We start from the raw sequence: 19799 nt of genomic DNA, 5'->3' as shown, positions 1-19799 counted from the left end.
CCTCTCCAGCTGTACTGTGAGCTCCATCAAGGCAGGGCCAAGTCTGTCTTGCTCATGACTCTATCTCCAAGCACACAGAGTGCATGGCACATAACAGGAACTCAATAAATGTTTGCCAAATGAATGAGTAACAAGCCCAGGTAAACTTGAGTCTCACATATTTCCAAAGAAAAAAGTGAATCATAGGACATGATTTTAAAAATAAGCATAATAAATTCATATATATCACAGAACGCAATTATTTAAAAAGAAAACACAAGATAACAGTATTTAGCACTAGTGAAATTATGATTTTTTTCCTTTATCCTGTATTTTTTTCTTTACCAAATTTCCTATAATAATTGTATTTTACTTTTATAGTGGGAAAAGTAATACTATAAATTATAAAATAAAAAACCCTACAAATTATCTTCACCTCTTTTCCTCAAAATAAACGAAGTACCATACACTGCAACATATGATCATTGGGGTTTTTCTCTCTGCTTGCTGACAGGTGAATAACAATATGGAACGGAACATATGTCTTATTTAGTACCAACAGAAGTATACCTTGATACAATAACCCAAGTTGGAAAAATCATGTAACTTTTTAGGATCTGAAATGCCACCAGTGTTTTAGGCATGTTTTTAAAGATTCTGTAGGAACCGTTTTTAATGAAAAGAATTCAGATTCTGGTTTGATGCATGAAAACAGAACTCAATTTTATTTCACGTTTGAAAGTAAACATGACAAAAATAAGAACCAATTTTTAACTTTCCAAAATGCTCCATGAGGTTTGGATGGCTGAGACAGTCCCCTCTGCTCTGAATGGTTTGTGTTGTCTCGAGGGGAAAATAATGCTATGGGAGAAAAGTAAAGTGGGGTTAAACAACTTGAAAAGACTAGTATTCACACATCACACTGTGTCATAAAAGGAAGTCCCTGCAACAAAATTATCAAATTCTTTATAGTGAATGTTATGATTAACTTATGTATTTTCAGTTTGCCAGTACATCATCTTCTGTTCTGCGAGACATACATATAAAATAGATTAGAGCAAATATCATTAGAGAGATAATTTCTGAATAACAAAGTTAACTTCCATGTCTCAGTGAATGGTCCACAGAAACCAAGTTTTGTTAGTCTAGTTATAATGTTATATATGTATATATGTGTGTTTACATGTGTACATATGCACACATGTATTGCATCAAACTGATACAAGGAAATATATTCATATGAATAATAATACAAGGCATTATTATAGTAATATATATTTATGTGTTAGCTTAAGTAAATATGTATCAAATATACATATATGATACCTTATATAAAGATTTTCTTTTTTTTCTTCTGAGATAAATTGCTTTTCCTATTCATCAAATCAACCTTCTCATTCTGAAGATTGGTGAAATGAAGCCCACGAAAGTTAAACGACTTGCTCAAGCATACACTGTAAATAATGGCAGAACTGGGACTAAAGCCAGAGTCTCCTGACACGGAATTCAGTGGTCTGTTATTCCATTCCTTTGCCTCTCTGTAACTTAACACCTTAATTTTGGGTAGTGCTTTGCAATTTTCAAAACATTTTCACATACATTATATTGTTTAAGTTACACAAAAAATCTAAGATGATGGTATCAAGGAACTGAAAGGTTAATTTCACTGCCTATGGAAACACTACTAGTTAATGACCTGGGTCTCCTTACTCCCAGTCCCTGAGATACAGCTTTGTTTCTCACCAACCATTTTATTCTTACTTGGTCCTTCAGTTATTTTGGGAGGAGGACACCCAAGTCAAGGCTAGGGGTCTATAAGCCTGTACAAGTGTAACTTGTACAAAGTAGTCCCTAGTATATGATTCTGGGATCCCTCTCTTAACCTCTTCTAACACTACATCATGAAGGTTTGAAGAACAGGTAGCTGAGACTAACAGGTAAGATCCAGGATTCAATCTCAGCTCTGTCAGACTCCTAAGGCCATGCTCCTTCCACTGGATATGTGATGTGGTCACATATGAGGACTGTGGCCTTCATTATTTACCAAGGGTGTCTATCAGGGAGCCATAGAGTCAGAGTGGGCAGGTTCAACTTCTTTTCTCCCTCTGAAAAGCTGACCTGTGTATACCATATAATGTGGCACTCAAAACAATTTGGCACATTTCTTATCCATTTTCCTACCATCTCAATATCTCTAGTGATAAATATTTGTTCAGAAGCTGCCCCTCCTGTGATCCAAACATTTGTGTGGTTAAAAAAATGTTTCAGTCAAACCAAGATGATGGTAGAAATATAAAGCTAACAAGAATCAGAGATTGAGCACTTCAACTTTAAATCCTATTGTCAATTACCTTTGGTCTCTTGCTACTCTTCACCATGTTCCTCATCTCCTCTTGCTGCTCTCTGTAACATTTTAGACTTCCTCTTTCGTTTCCTTCTTTGTTTCTTCAAACCCGTTACAACTCTGCTGACCTTCCTTCGTAAATAATTGGCCCATTTGCTGTAATATAAGAAGTTCAAGTGAAACCCTATTTCTCGTTAGTGACAGAATAATAATGGGAGGTTATAAGGAAAAAATATTTGCCCAGATAACTATACTCTCTCACTTGATATTTTTAACTCACCAGATTTAATAAATCTGACAGAAATTATTCCACTTGGCTTGCTCATATTGATCATCATAACCATCACTATTATTCTCTATACAGTCATTTTGATTATGTGACCTTTTGTAACAGAAATGCTCTCCCACTTCCCTGTGCTAACATCAATGTTACCCACTCTTTAACAGTAAGCATAGATATTATCTTGTCTAGGAAGCCTTCTCTTCCACTCCTAGTTTAGAGGGATTCCTTCCTCCTATGAACTTCAAATCTACATAGTAATGGCTCACATTATATTAGCATTGACAATTTTCAAAGCACTTTCACTTACTCCTGTTGTCATTGGGTATACAATCTCGTACCTCCTTGTATTTGTGTGGACAGTTGGTAAAGGGGCACTTGAGAGGCTACCACATGCCAAGAACTTCACTAAGTGCTTTATATACTTTCTCATTAAATCCTCCAATAACCCTAGAATGTGTGTTTCCTATTTTGCAAATGATTAAACTGGGGCTTAAAGAGGTAAGATAATTCACCCAAGGTCACAGATAACTAGTAATGGAGATGCCAGGATTTAAAGGTAGGTCTGTCTGACTCTAAAGTACAAGCTTTTTCCATTAGACCACTTTGCAGCGTTCATGAATAATGGCTAGTAGCAGGTATGATAAACTTCCTATGTGCCAAGGCCTGTATATAAGCATGTCATGTGCATGATCTCATTTAATCTTCATAACGACTTGATGAGGCAGGTATTATTTCTATCATTCCCATTTTTCATATGGGGAAACTGAGGCACCAAGAGGGAAAGTAACTTGTCGAGGTCACCAAACTACTCAGTAGTAGAAGCAGGATTCAAATCCAGATCTACCTAAATCTAAAGTACAATCTCTCTCCTACTACACTAACCTGTCTCATTCTCTCCTCAAAGCTTGTAAATTCCTTCAGACTGGAACCTTACCTTATCACTTTTTATATCCCACAGAGGAAATGGAAATGTTTGTTGATTTTTATCAAGAAATGTTTGTTGATTTTTATGCTTAAAGGGCTTTTACTTTCTAAAGAACTAAACATAAGCCAAGAAGAAAAAAATAGTAATGTTCATGGCAGAGTTAAGCAAAGAGAAAAATCCAAAGATAGAAAAAAAGAGAGAAAGATTTGCACACAATATGATGAAGAGGTAATGACAGATAAATAATCCTATCCTCAGCTCAAGCTAGGTAGCATACAGAAGAAGATACAAGGACATTGTAAGTGCTACTTAGCTGTACAGAAAAACAAGGTTCTGAGCATGTGGGTCCCAGAGATACATAAGTCTGCCTTTGAAATTATGACTTTGAAGATAATACTAACTTTTCTACCCTAAAACTGTATTACTGGGTTGACACTGAGCTCCACTAGGTTAGACAAATGTGGAACAAAGAAATTCTTTCCCAATTTATCATAAAAATGTCTCCTGGCATAAATGAAATGGTAAGTGAAGGCAAAAAATATATTTATATGATTTATCTATGGCCTGTTTATGTTGCCATGTTGTTACCTGCAGTCTAAAAAAATAATAACTGAAAGAACTACACAGTTCTCAGTCCCTTGGGGCCAGATGTGTTTGAGAATGCAGATTATTTTGGATTTTAGAAAGGTAATATGACATCATATATTGAATATTACATGACATTCCCATGGGGTCTGGGGTAGCATCTCATAATCAAACACAGTAACATTTCTGCAACAAAATATATGAATATTCACTCTAAGAATTAAATAATGACTAGAAGGAATCTCAGTCCAGATTTGTCACAAAATGAATAAAACAAAATTTTTAGGTTTGCAGAAATTTTTGAATTTCAGGATTTTAGAGAAGAAACTGAGAACTTATGCTTTTTTCTAATGCTGTGATGTCAATATATCCTATTTTATATAATTAAAATGACTATGTCTTCTTTATCCACAGATTTATTTTAAATTTGGTCATGTACATTTCACCTTAATTATCAACATAAAAGCAACACGGCCTTATTATTTCAAAACCGGCCTAGGTTTCAGAGGACTTGGTTTTTGTTCAGCCTCATCACTAACTGGCTATATGACTAACATTTACTACTGAGATCCAAGGTTAGCTATTCCACCTAACATCCAGTGAAAATGCCCAAGGGAGAGAGTAGGAGTGAAATGATTTTTCAGTGTACTAGAGGTGATTTTCTTCTTTTCATATGAAGTGTTATATATCATGGCCAGCATACTCACACTGAAAAGGTCGATTTCTTGCACACTCATTCACTCACTGATATATTTGCTCATTTATTAAATAAACATTATTCTAAGTACTAGAGACATAAACATGAATAAGATATGGTACCTGTCCTTGAGGAGCTTAAAATTTAGAAGGGAAAGTAGATATACAAACAATATTACATTGAGATAAGTTCAAGTAGAGGTAATCAGAGATTGGTAGAAGGCAGACAAGAAGAAGCCTGACCCAATGTGTGCAGGAGGTTTGGAGTAAGCTTCCTAGAAGAGGTGACATCTAAGATGAGACCTGCAGCGTGAGTAGAGAGAGCCAGATAAAGAAAAGTGGAGGTGGGGAGATGCATAAGAGCATTTCAGTTAGCAGATACACTTTATGAGAATCAGAGTGGCAAGATGGCATGTTGTTTGTAAACATCAAGTAGAGTAGCATGGCTGGAAATGTTAAGTGAGCTCACTGGAAATTTCTAATGACACAGATCCACATAGTTGTGGGACATTTTTTTCTTCTAAAAATTCCCAGGAGCCTAGATCTAAGAGCAGAGAAGTGGTATGGATTCAGTTTCAATGAAACAAGGGGACCGGAAACAAGAATGGATTAAAGTACTAGACAACGGGATCCAGGCTGGATTTTTTAAAAAAGCAGATGATGTTAGGAAGATGGCAGACCAGGAGAAAAAAGAGAGTTAAAGAGGCTGGAGGCAAAAAAAAAAAAAAGCAGAGAAAAAGCTAGAGGCCAAGGAACCTATGGTCAAAGAGTAGGATTTTGAACTTTAAGATTTCAGAGACTCAGAGGTTCAATTTTTAGTGAATAACAATGTTCAAGATGTGGGCATGAAACTCGGTGGCCAACGATGAGTAAAGGGGCAATTCCTCAGAATTGAGTACATCAGGCAACTCTGAGGCTAGGGGCTCAAAGAAACAAAAACATACATCACTGAAGAAATTTGTTGGGTGTTTTGGAACCTCAAGAGTTTAACATAACTGATCAGAAAGAAAGAAATGGCCTGAGGACAGAGCAAGACGGCAGAATAGAAGACTCTAACAATTATCCCCATCCTACCCCACCATAGGAACACCAAATTTAACAACTATCTACACAGAAGAAAAAAAAAAAAAAAAGCACCTTCATAAGAATCAAAAATCAGGGGAGCACTCAGAGTACTTGCTTTTACCTTCATATAGCTGAAAGAAGTACTAACGAAAGTACGAAAGACTGTCTTGAATTGCCAATGCCACCTCTCCCCTACCCCCAGCAGTGGCTGCATGGCACAGAAAAAGAATCTGTGCACTTGGGAGAGAAAGAGTGCAGCAATTGTGAGACATTACATTGAACTCAGAGCTGCCCTGTCAAAGCAGAAAGCAAAACCAGGCTGAACTCAGCTGATGCCCACTCACAGGGGGACTATTTAAACCAGACCTAGCCAGAGGGGAACCACCCATCCCAGTGGTCAGGATTGAATCTGGCAAGCCTTGTCACTGTGGGCCAAAAGTTCACTGCGGCCCTCAATAATCTTGAAAGGCAGTCTAGGCCACAAGGACTGCAATTCTTAGGTGAGTCCTAGTGCTGAATTGGGCTAAGAATCAGTGGATTTAGGAGGCACACAACCTACTGATACACTAGCCAGGGTGCCTAAGGGAATGCTGGTGCCACCCCTCCCCTAACTCCAGGCTGCAAAACTCACAGCTCCAAAAGAGACTCCTTCCATCTGTTTCAGAAGAGGAAGGGGAAGAGTGAAGATGACTTTGTCTTACATCTTGGATATCAGCTCAGCCACAGTAGGAAAGGGCACCAGTCAGAGTCAAGAGGTCCCCTTTCATGCCCTAGCTCACAGATGACAGTTCTAGATATACCCTGAACCAGGAGAGAATCTACTGCCTTAAAGGGAAGGATCCAGTCCTGGCAGGACCTGCTGACTGAAAAGCCCTTGGGCCCTGAATAACAAGCAGTGATACCTAGGTAATATGCTGTGAGCCTTGGGTGAGACTTTGAGACTTGCTGAATGCAGGTGTGACTCAGCACATCCTCAGCTGTTGTGGCTACAGGGAGAGACTCCTGCTTGAGAAAAGCAGTGGGAAAAGTAAAGGGAACTTTGTCTTGAACCTTAATTACCAGCTTAGTCACAGGGGAGTAGAGCACCAAGTGGACTTTTAGGGTACCCAATCCTGGGCCTTGGCTGTTAGATGGCATTTCTGGACCTGCCCTGGGCCAGAGGGGAGCCCACTGCCCTGAAGGGTGGTGAGTTCCAGGCCAGGTAACATTCACCACAAGCAGACAGAAGAGTCCTTGGGCTTTAAGAGAACATTGGCAGTACTCTCAGTGGGCCTGCAGTGGTGGTTGCCACAAGGTAGGGCTTTTGCACCTGTAGAAAGGGGAAGAAACAGTGGGAAGAACTGCATCTTGTGGTGAGTGCCAGATCACCTGCAGTACAACAGAATACTAGGTATATTTCTAAGATTTTGACTCTAGTTCTTGGCTCCTGGAAAGTACCGTTGGACATGCCTGGGGCCTGCAAGAACTCACCACCCTGAAGGAAAAGATACAAGGCTGGCTGGCTTTGCCACCTGCTGTTTACAAACAGCAGTCCCAGTGCCTTGAGCGAACACAGCCAGGTAGTGATTGCAGTGAGCCTTGGACAAGACCTAGTGCTGTGCTGGCTTAAGGTCTGACCTAGTGCTGTCCCAATGGTGGTGGCCTCAGTGGCGTTTGGGTCACCTCACCCCAAATCTCCAAGCAGCTCAGCCCAGAGAGAGAGAGATTCCATTTGATTGGGGAAAAGGAAAGGATGAGAACTACAGCCTCTGATAGTAATCCAGGGAATTATTCTGTTTTTTATCCAAGACCATTAAGGCAATATCTTTACAAGTCTGCAAGAGCCACAGTGTCACTGAATTTGGTATGCCTCCTAATGCAAATACAGCTTAGATAACAACACTCAAGTCCCTTAGAACACCTGGAAATCTGTCCGAAGAAAGATAGGTACAAACAAGCCCAGATAGTGAACAGTACAATGAATACCTAACTCTTCAATGCCCAGACACAGACGAACATTCACAAGCATCAAGACCATCCAGGAAAATGTGAAATCACCAAATGAACTAAATAAGGCACCAGAGACTAATCCTGGAGAAACAGAGACATAGTACCTTTCAGACAAAGAATTCAAAATAGCTGTTTTGAGGAAACACAAAGAAATTCAACAGAACCCAGAAAAGGAATGCAGAATTATATCAGATAAATTGAACAAAGAGGTTGAAATAATTAAAAATAATCAGGCAGAAATTCTGGAGTTAAAAATGCAACCAACATACTGAAGAATGCATCAGAGTTTTTTAATAGCAGATTGATCAAGTAGAATAAACAATTAGTGACCTTGAAGATAGGCTATTTTAAAATACATTAATAGCATTTAAAATGGTCAGAGGAGACAAAAGAAAAAAGAATAAAGAAAACAATGAAACATGCCTACAACATCTAGAAAATAGTCTCAAAAGGGCAAATCTAAGAGTTAGTGGCCTTATAAAGGAGGTAGAGAAGGTGATAGAGGTAAAAGTTTGTTCAAAGTAATAATAACAGAGGATGTCCCAAATCTAGACAAAGATATCAATATACAAGTACAAGAAGGTTATAGAATACCAGGCAGATTTAACCAAAAGAAGATGACCTCAAGGCATTTAATAATCAAACTCCCAAAGGTCAAGGATGAACAACGGATCCTAAAAGCACTAAGAGATAAGAAACAAATAACACACAATGGAGCCCCAGTCAGTCTGGCAGCAGAGTTACCAGCAGAAGCCTTATGGCCAGGAGAGAGTGGCATGATACATATAAGGTGCTGAAGGAAAAATAAGACATACTACTCCTTCACCCTAGAATAGTATGTCCAACGAAAATATCCTTCAAACATGAAGAAAAATAAAGACTTTCCCAGACAAACAAAAGCTGGGGGATTTCATCAATACCAGATATGTCCTACACAAAATGCTAAATTGAATACTTTGACGAAAAAGAAAAGGATGTCAATGACCAATAATAAATCATCTGAAGGCACAAAACTCACCGGTAACAATAAGTATATAGAAAACCACAAAATATTATAACAATGTAACTGCTGTATAAACCACTCTTAAGTGGAAAGACTAAAAGACGAACCAATCAAAAATATTAACTGCAACAACTCTTCAAAACATAGACTACTATAAGATATAAACAGAAACAACAAAAAGTTTAGAAGTTGGGGGATGAAGCTATCATGTAAAGTTTTTATTAGTTTCCTTTTTCCTTGTTTGTTTATGCAAACAATGTTATGTTGTTATCAGCTTAAAATAATAGATTATTAGATAGTATTTGCAAGCCTCATGGTAATGTCTAATCAAAAAACATACAATGGATTCACAGAAAATAAAAAGCAAGAAACTAAATCATATCACCAGAGAAAATCACATTCACTAGAGGAAGACAGGAAGGAAGGAAAGTAGAAGGAGAAGACCACAAGGCCACCAGAAAACAAATAACAAAATGGCAGAAGTAAGTCATTACTTACCAATAATAACACTGAATATAAATGGACTATACTCTCCAATCAAAAGACATAGAGTGGCTGAATAGATATAAAGACGAGACCCAATCATCAGTTGCCTACAAGAAACACCCTTCACCTAAAAAGACACATATGGATTGAAAAATAAAGGAATGAAAAAAATACATTCCATACCAATGGAAACCAAGACAGAGCAGGAGTAGCTATACTTACATCAGAAAAAAATATATTTCAAAACAAAACTATATGAAGAAACACAGTTCACCCATAAAGACACATATAGACTGAAAATAAAGTAATGAAAAAAGACATTCCATATCAATGAAATCATCAGTTGCCTACAAGAAACACATTTCACCTAGAAAGATACATATAGATTGAAAATAAAAGAATGAAAAAAAGACATTCCATACCAATGGGAACCAAGACAGAGCAGGAGTAGCTATACTTACATCAGAAAAAATACATTTCAAAACAAAACTATATGAAGAGACAAAGACAGTCACCAAATAATGACAGAGGTCAACTCAGCAATGGAATATAGCAATTGTAAATATATGTGCACCCAACACTGGAGCACCTAGATACATAAAGCAAATAGTATTAGAGCTAAAGATAGAGATAGACCCCAGTACAATAATAGCTAGTGACTTCAATACCCTACTGTCAGCACTGGACAGATCTTCCAGACAGAAAATGAACAAAGTAACATCAGACTTAATCTGCACTGTACACCAAATAGACCTAATAGATATTTAGAGAAAACTTCATACAATGGCTACAGAATACACCTTCTTTCCCCAGCACATGAATTATCCTCAAGGATAGACTGTGTGTTAGGTCACAAAGCAAGCCTTAAAACATTGAAAAAAATTAAAACAATAACAAGCATCTTCTCTCACCACAATGGAATAAAACTAGAAATCAATAACAAGAGGAAATTTGGAAACTATACAAATATATGGAAATTAAACAATATGTTCCTGAATAGCCATGAATCAATGAAGTGATTAAGAAGGAAATTAAAACACTTCTTGAAACAACTGATAATGGACACATGATATACCAAAACCTGGGATACAACAGAAGCAGTACTCAGAGGGAAGATTATAGCTATAAGTACCTATATTAAAAAGAGGAAAAACTTCATATAAACAGTCTAATGATACATCTCAAGTGACCAGAAAAGCAAAATCAAACCAAACCCACAATTAGGAGAACAAAATAATAAAGATGAGAGCAGAAATAAATAAATTTGAAATGAAGAAAATACAAAAGATTAATGAAACAAAAAGTTGTTTTTTAAGAAAGATGAATAAAACTCACAGACCTTTTGCCAGACTAAGCAAACAAGAGAGAATACCCAAATAAGTAAAATCAGAGATAAAAAAAGAAGGCATTGTAACTGATACCATAGAAATTCAAAGGTCAATAGTGGCTACTCTGAACAACTATATGCCAATAAATTGGAAAATCTAGAAGAAATGGAAAAATGTCTAGACACATACAACCTAACAAAATTGAACCAGGAAGAAATCCAAAACCTGAGCAGATCAATAACAAGTAATGAGAGCAAAGCTATAACAAAACTCTCCCAGTAAAGAAAAGCCCAGGACCCACGGGCTGGGCACGTTGGCTTCTGTGTGTAATCCCAGCACTTTAGGAGGCCAAGGCAGGTGGATTCCTTGAGCTTAGGAGTTTGAGACCAGCCTGGGCAACATGGTGAAACTTTGTCTCTACCAAATATACAAAAACTAGTTGGGTGTGGTGGCACACGCCTGTGGTCCTGGGTACTCAGGAGACTGAGGTGGGAGGATTGCTGGACCCCAGGAAGTCGAGGCTGCAGTGAGCTATGATTGTGCCACTGCACTCCAGCCTGGGTTACAGAGCGAGAACTTGTCTTTAAAAAAAAAAAAAAAAAAAAAAAAAATCCCAGGTTTACTTCCATAGAAGCCATCTACATGCTAAGTTTTTACCTGTACCTCAGATACTTGTATATGTCCCTTATTAGATAAACTATGTGTTCCCTGGGAGCACAGAGCATAATCTGATTTGCTTCTTTGTCCTTCACAGCACCTAACACAAGGCCTGGAACACAGATATTATTGAAAGCATTAGAAGTTCTTGAATGATATAATGAAATGAAATAGAGATATTTCAGGAAGATGAGTCTGGCAAGACATTGCAGGATGGATTAGAGGGGGAGTAGCTTAGGAGTCCAGGTGTATGTCCAAACTGGTTTGGCAGGTATCCTTAATTCCTCTTCACCTAAGGCCAATGCCATACATTCCTATTTAAGTACCAAGAAACTTCTCTGGAACCCACCTCCTAGCCATCCTCCAAGCCCAACCTGCAGCCCCATCTCAGATAGTGTCTCTCTTCTAAGAATCTCTTGGATTAGATATATAAGTATGACCTCTCAGCTCTGAAACCTGCCTTTGCTCTTTAGATGCTACCCTTAGTCCCCTTTTGCCCCTCTCCTGAAGCCACTTGCCTAGAACGGGAAAAAGCACTCAAGGCTGGGACTAAATTACAACAATAAAATGGGAGAAGGGACAAATTCCAGACTCATTCCAAAGAAGAACAAAACAACAACAACAAAAAAAAATTACAAGAAGAGTAAGTGAAAAAATTATATATTGAGGATAAATGAGAAGAAATAGTCACCAATGACTCTAAGGTTCCAGCTTGGGAAACTAAAGAAATCACTGACAGGAATGGAGAAGTGTCAAGGGGAGATGCTTTAGGAGAAAAAGAAAATGAGTTCACTTTTTCACATGTTGCATTTGAGGTGCTGATAAAACATCTAATTCACGAGCATGACTGGAAATATGGAACAGACAGAGGTGAGGATTTTAGGATTTGGATTTAAGAGTAATTTACCCAGAGAGTCTTGGAATACTACGATCAGAAAATACCATAGAAATTATCTAACTCAAGTCTCTACTATAATTTTGTTAGAAAATCAATACTCAAAGAATTTAAACACATCCATGAAACATGGCAAAAGCAGAATTGGAACACAGATCTTTTAAAATGTCTTCCTCCTATATATTTCTAACATTCTCTGATAAATGAGAGTAAGGCTTTGGGAAATAACCACATTTGGGTGAACAAAGAAAAGCAGACTGAGATGGATCAAAATTTTAAGAGGAACAATGAAATCCAAGAGGGGAAAATTTCAAGAAGGGAGCAGTCAACAGTGTACTCTGTGACAAAAACATCTAATTGAATGGGAATTGAGAAAAGGTCACTTCATTTTGCAATGAAGTTATTAGTTACTTGGCAACAGAATGTTCCTTTTAATAGTACCTACTATGCCAGAGTTCTCTAAAATGCTGTCCTTGGAGTCCTTGCAATGGGAACACCTCAGACATATGATCCGCATATAATGAGGTTTTCTTATTATTTCAGTAATTAAATTACTCTGAACAGCGTCCAAGAAGAACCAGCTTTATACAAATTTCAAACCTATAGTGACTCATGTTAGAACAGAGTTACAGTTTGCTCACATTCTCATCTGACATATTTTATCAAAGTTCTTAGAGGCTAGTCATACTTTTCAAAATTTATAGATTTTATTTCCTTCCTCTGAATCCAGATGTATATAATCCTAGGAACTTCAAACTTTCCAGTAGTTCACTAATTACTGCATAAAGTTTTTCAAAATAACATTACTAATTATATTGTACAGTATAATGAGACATGCAAACATGGGAAATTGAAAATGTAAATGCCTATTTTTTAAATTCAATGGGTGATGATTTTAAGGCAGTTTTTGACACATTTATTCCCAGTTCTTTACCTCTCATTGTAAGAAAATAAGTGGCACTAAGACTATTAGCATAATGAAAACCAAATTATAATACAGGGAATCATGCAGCAGGATTTGTCTAAATGTAGAAATTTTCAGTAACAGCCATCTGGCAAGTAGCAACATTGAAAGTGTATGGGGGATGTGCTTTTTACATCATCTGTGTATCAGATGATCTGCAATCTTTAAAAAAAATAGACATTTTATTAGTTGAAAGAAAATACAGCTTTGTCATTTTCAGACTAAGTTCTGAATTCTTTCTTAATTTAAAGTTACAAATTCAATCTGATAGGAAGAAAAAGAACATGAAAATGCACTTCATCTGAATGTAACAGGTATGGTATTATAATGTTTAAATTTTCCACCTTACCAAAGCTACAGACACACTCAAGTATCATATCACTACATAATCCACAGATGTTTAAATGGTATATACACACAGATTTAAACTTCATCTAAAAGCAGATAAAGATTAGAAACCGAATTAGAAACTGCACTTGAGACTACTGTCACTGGCTACAGTAATAGCTGTTATAAAAACAATTCAGCCACCTCCCTTTTTCTCCTCCCCTTAGAATCCCTCTTCCCTGCTTCCTTTTGTTGCTATCCACTTGATCTTTTCCTTCCTTCTCCTCTAAGCGAAGGCTTAAGCACTTATACCTAATGAAGCTTCTGATCCCTATTAATTAGGATAAAAATAGATCTTACATAACCTTGAGGACGCAATAAATTTCAAAACACATCTTATATGTCAGTTTAATATAGTTATTAGTAAATTCTTAGGAAGTTTTTCACTAAGGCTCTCTGCTTCCTTTTGTATGTGCACCCAGTTCAAGCCTGCTTGAGTCCTCTGTATACCGGGTTCATATCACACTAGAACTCAAGTCAACTAGAAGTAAACTACAGATTCATTTATAGATTATTCCAGTGGAAAAATTAAGCTGTATCTGCTCAGAAGTGAAATCAGTTAAGGTGTCTATAGAGAGAAGACCACCATCTGAATGTAATTAATTCTGTGAAAAGGACCCCCTCCATCTACTCCAAATCTGTCCCCCTTCAAAATCGACCTCAAACGGCACCTCTACCATGAAGCCTGACCTGCCCTCTCCCACTTAACCTATTCTCCACTGCTTCAAAACTTTTGTAAGTTATTGCTACCATCCATTTTAGTCCTTAATTATTTTCATCTTATATTGTAATTTAAATGTGTCATACTTGGGATTTGTTTTAAGGTGGATTTAAGCTCCTTAAAATTAGGGCCTATGTCTTAAAAATTCTGTATCCTCCATTATACCTGGCACATGCAAACATTGAATGAATATGGTCAATAGTGGAAAAAATGACTTAGGTGCCAGAAACTGAAGTACATATGGCTCTGGTGCGTAATTACCCTTTTCACCTACACTGCTTTTACTTCTCCCACCAACTCAAATTGCTTCACATTTTTGTTTTTTTGTTTTTGTTTTTGTTTTTTTTTTGAGATGGAGTCTCACTCTGTCGCCCAGGCTGGAGTGCAGTGGCATGATCTTGGCTCACTGTAACCTCCGCCTCCCGGGTTCAAGCGATTCTCCTGCCTCAGCCTCCTGAGTAGCTGGGATTACAGGTATATGTCACCATGGCTGGCTAATTTTTATATTTTTAGTAGAGACGGGGTTTTACCATGTTGTTCAGGCTGGTCTCGAACTCCTGACCTCGTGATCTGCCTGCCTCGGTCTCCCAAAGTACTTCTCATTTTTTAAGCTCTCCAACTTTTGCCAGTTGTTGGCTCCTTAGGTGATCCTTAAAAAAAGGCACTGTCCAAATTGCAGAGGTTGGGGAATACCAAAACATTGTTTGTTTTGGCTTGCAACTGAAGGACAAGAGAAGAGCTATGACAGTTCTTTCTTAAAGGAATGCTCAGTTATTTAATGTTTAGACAGGATTTAGCAGGAGGAGGAGCTTAAGGGTATCTTCCAATGATGAAAGAACAAAAAAAGGTCTTCCAAAAGAGGCCCAAATCACATTACTGCAGATAGTCATAATAGCTTTTAGTACCTCTGATTTAGACAAACAACTGTGTTTGGCTTCTTTCTTTTCCTTTTTAAGCCATCACATATTGATTTTACTGCTGTGTCTATTTCTCTTTTATGGGTTATTTTAGTTACTCTAATATTTTATCTATCTCTTTATTCTTTGAAATGGAGAACAGAAAGTGAGTTAAGGAAATCATTCTAAGGAGATATCGTGCCCTGCAAAAGCAGACTTTGGCCTGCACTTGGCTCCTTGTTTGGTATCAGGGATGGGATTTCCCCATTCTTACACAATTATTCCCCTTGCCTCTAAAATCAGCCTACCATAATAGGCTTAAAGTGCCCATCCACTCTCAATCATTGTTCCTGGAAATTCAGCTAAGCAGCAAGATGAATCTGCTGCCTGCTCCAAGGGTCATGATAGTCAGCTCAAGATGACAGAAGGAGCATACTGCTCTTGCACAAAATAGTAAAATAAATAAACATAGTAAACCAAAACGTATAGTATCCAATATATACACTTACTCACATTGTTCAAGTTTCTCAAGCAGTCTGTATTATGCAGAAAGAAGGAAATATATTAGCATCCAGAGAATAATCCTTTGGATTTCACTTTAGAGAAAAAAAAATCCAGAGAACCTGAACACCCCCATAAAATTCCTTTGCAGAGGCATAACACAGGGACCATAATGAAGTTATCATACCAAACTTATTATCCTAGAAAGTCTCTAAATTTCATGGTATATTCCTAGCCACCAATTTCTAGCAAATGTTACTTTATTGTTTATTCATGGTTTTTTTTTTTAAATAAAAAATCAACCTTTGAAGAGAAGAAGGAAGGCTCAAAAATTCCACTCCTACTGCCAATCACCTTGACGATCTTTATCCAAAGTAAGGTAGTGTGTACAGTCGAATTCTTCTTGCAAAATCTAAACCATATTCTGGTAACTCAACTACTACTTCCCCATTAAGTTCAATAAAAACATCAAAGATGCTTAACCTTCAACAGGCACCTTCTCTTTATCAGAGAATTTAAGGAGGTACTTATTCTCAGGGTAGTGACAACACTGACCTTGCACCGCACAAACCTTAGCGTGGGTGCTTCCCTTAACTTTGTGCTCTAAGCGTCTCACTCACCTCACTCTAGTCCTGACTGTGCTCTATATCTGCATACCCACTCTGTCCCCATAGGTGGGGAGCTATATATATATATTAATATATATATTCTTAAAAAAAAAACTGGGAAGCATCATGCTGGTAGTCCATTGGCATTTTGTATAAGATGCTACGAAGAAATCTGTTTACCAATTGGCTTGAAGACAGATCAAGGCTTTATGACCCAACGGTAGATGATCATTAAAGAGCAATGGCAGATGACTCAATGGAAGCTAACACTTCCAGGAACTGTTCTGATTTACAATTAATAGCCACCCCCACTGCACACACACCAAGCTTGCTACTTTATTTTTCTTTCAAACTGTGGATTTGTTTGATGAGGGAATGTACAGATACTATGCAGGAAGAAAATCTATGGAAAAATAAAATAATGCACATTTTATTTTTGAGATGGATTTTCACTCTTGTTGCTGAGACTGGAGTGCAGTGGCGTGTTCTTGGCTCACTACAACCTCTGCCTCCCAGGTTCAAGCAATTATCCTGCCTAAGCCTCCCAAGTAGCTGGGATTACAGGTGTGCGCCACCATGCTCGGCTAATTTTTTAAATAGAGATGGGGTTTCGCCATGTTGGCCAGGCTGGTCTCGAACTCCTGACCTCAAGTGATCCACCAGCCTCGGCCTCCCAGGTTCAAGCAATTCTCCTGCCTAAGTCTCCCAAGTAGCTGGGATTACAGGCATGTGCCACTATGCCCGGCTAATTTTGTATTTTTTAAAATAGAGATGGGGTTTCGCCATGTTGGTTAGGCTGGTCTCGAACTCCTGACCTCAAGTGATCCACCCGCCTCAGCCTCCCAAAGTGCTGGGATTACAGGCATGAGCCACGACGCCTGGCTGATAACATGTATTTTAAAAACATATTATGGCAACTCTAGTTTTAGGTTTTTCCCAAGTTACCATATTTTCAACATAAAGAACCCAAACATAATCCCTATATTTCTGAAGTATATTAATAAATATGTCTATACACAAATACTCATGTATACTTAGCAACCAGCAAATAAAAGTTTACGTTTGCCTACCTCCTCCAGAAAAGAGAGCAGCAATAAATGGGCAGATATCCCAGGATGATCAGGCTGATTGCACCAAGCCCAAACATTCGCATCATCTGTTTAGGCTCTGTTGGTTTAATTATATCCTGTTACTTTCACGACTTAAGCAAGAGAAGTAAATCCAAGTTCTTTCATAAAGTCTTTATAAAGAAACCATCAGTTAATAAAGTGAAATGAGGAGGTATTCTTATGTGACAGGTAAATATCCTTGCTACTTTATAAAGAACAGGAGTTCATGAAATGTTCTTGAAACACACTGAAGGCTACACTTTCAATATGTATCCCTTAATGAAGCCTTAATAAAATGATCCTACTCTTTTTTGTACAATCATTGATTATTATGATGCATATAATATATTTCTTCCTCTGGCCCTAAATAGGTTTTTTCTCTTGACCATATGTTGTACATCCTAGAGCACTTGGGGAGCACATTAATCTATGAACCATTAACTTGGTAAATAAGTAGCTTCTTAATCTATGGTCACACCATCCTGAATATGCCCCATCTCATCTGATCTTGTGAGCTAAGCAGGGTGTAGCCTGGTTAGTACTTGGATGGGAGACTGTCTGGGAATAACCAGGTGCTGCAGGTTTACTTCCAAATTACAAAATATTAAATTAAACAAGGAATCAAGAATGCGCAGGTGAAATAAGCATATTTTAGTCTTATATTCATTGGAAAATGCATTCTAATGTGATTGGGGGATTGTTAAGTCATGGTTAAATTTTTTCCTCTGCAAGAACCAAATGTTGCTTCATACATAATATAAAGACCGAACTGATAAATGAATTACAAATAACATGTGACAGTGTTAAAATTGTAATATTATATTCATGATCAGCTTTTAGTTTCCAGTATTAACACTACATGTTCAACAAAAAGCCATAAATTGAATAGGGACTATATTAACTTAAGATATTATTTTGCATGCATCCTTTTTGTAGTATTTGTTAGTATTTCATCATATCAAATCCATGCATCATGAGAGCAACTGGAAATACATCCCCACTATCCAAATGAAGGTAACAAAAACAGATGGTGTAGTTCTCAAAACTTTGTAAAGAAAAAAGTATTCAGAAGAACCTAATTCACAAACTATAGAACGAGACTAGGTGTGGTGGCTCACACCTATAAATTCCAGCACTTTGGGAGGTCGAGGCGGGAGAACTGCTGGAGCCCAAGAGTTTGAGACCAGCCTAGGAAGCCTAGGGAGATCCTGTCTCTACAAAAAAATTAAAAATTAGTCGGGTATGCTGGCGCACGCCTGTAGTCCCAACGACTCAGGAAGCTGAGGCAGGTGGATCACTTGAGCCCTGGATGTTGAGGCTGCAGTCAGCCGTGACCACGTCACCACTGCACTCCAGCCTGGGTGACAGAGTGAGATGCTATCTCAAAAAATACCCAATAAAGAAAAACTAATAAGTAGACCTTAAAAGAAACATCTAAGTCCACTGCTACATACTGAGATGTCGAAGACAAGACAAATGGGAAGAATTCTACCTAGAAGGAAAAGCTGGGCAAGGAAAAGCAAGCTAAGGCATGCCCAACCGGTATCTTCTCTCAGCCACTGAGGGTTCCATACAGCCTGGAAACTTTAGGACAACACACAGAGAGTGACAAAAGCAAAAAAAAAATGTGAGACTAATTTTTGAATTACCAAAGTCACCATCTAAAGGCTAAGCAGAAACTGCTCCTGACTAGAGTCGTGACCACCTCAGGACTTTCTAAGGAGCATTGCCCTAGAATTGGGAGTCCCATTTAAGTATTAAGCTGGGAAATCCAAATGTGAACTTATGCCATTGTGATCTGCTTATTTAATATTAAAAAATAGAAATAAATGAAAGAGGAAGAACTTACCATCTCTTAATGGAGCAAAACATTTGAAGCTCATGGTCCCCAATGATGAAAAACAACATTTGTAGCTCAAACATTCACTCTCATTAAGATCTTCCAGCTCATTACAAGGCTTTACCACCTGATTTTCGCTCATAATGCAAGCTTTTAGAAACAGAAATTTAAGAAACAGAATTCAGCATGGTTAATTAGCACTTTCCCTAATTTAATAATTATTGCAAGACAAAGAAGAAAAGCAAGCATTGAATGGCATATACAGCTAGTGATGGGTGCTAAAAGAAAATAAGACCAGCTAAAAGTTACCACTAAGTTATTTAATATCACATTTTCAAATCTAGGTGAACTGCAGAAAATTACAAGTTGTTAAAAAATCATTGGTAACATAGTTTAAAAGGACAATAAATGATGAGTGCTGGTGATGCAAATATAACACAGAAGAACTAAATAACAACAGGTCAAATGCTTTTAAAACTAACCCCTTGTTAAAATGATCCCACATATATCCTCTGACTTAACGTTACTAAGCTACAGA

The 19799-nt window shown here is 37.6% G+C and overlaps 1 protein-coding gene across 1 annotated transcript; it reads right to left on the bottom strand.

Moving 5' to 3' along the window:
- Positions 1 to 676: 676 nt before the first annotated feature.
- LOC101006319 (FMR1 neighbor) lies at positions 677 to 19442 on the bottom strand. The gene is made up of 4 exons (XM_031660518.1): positions 19271 to 19442; positions 17383 to 17479; positions 2331 to 2479; positions 677 to 840 (listed from the first exon to the last, which is right to left on the bottom strand). Exons 1-3 carry the CDS (start codon positions 19401 to 19403, stop codon positions 2344 to 2346), a joined length of 366 nt encoding a protein of 121 aa, XP_031516378.1. The 5' UTR covers positions 19404 to 19442; the 3' UTR covers positions 677 to 840; positions 2331 to 2343.
- Positions 19443 to 19799: the final 357 nt, after the last annotated feature.

This window comes from Papio anubis, chromosome X (assembly GCF_008728515.1).
Source record: "Papio anubis isolate 15944 chromosome X, Panubis1.0, whole genome shotgun sequence".
Lineage (NCBI taxonomy): Eukaryota > Metazoa > Chordata > Mammalia > Primates > Cercopithecidae > Papio > Papio anubis.
Note: the sequence above shows the minus strand (reverse complement) of the source record. Positions and strands in the feature narration are given on the sequence as shown.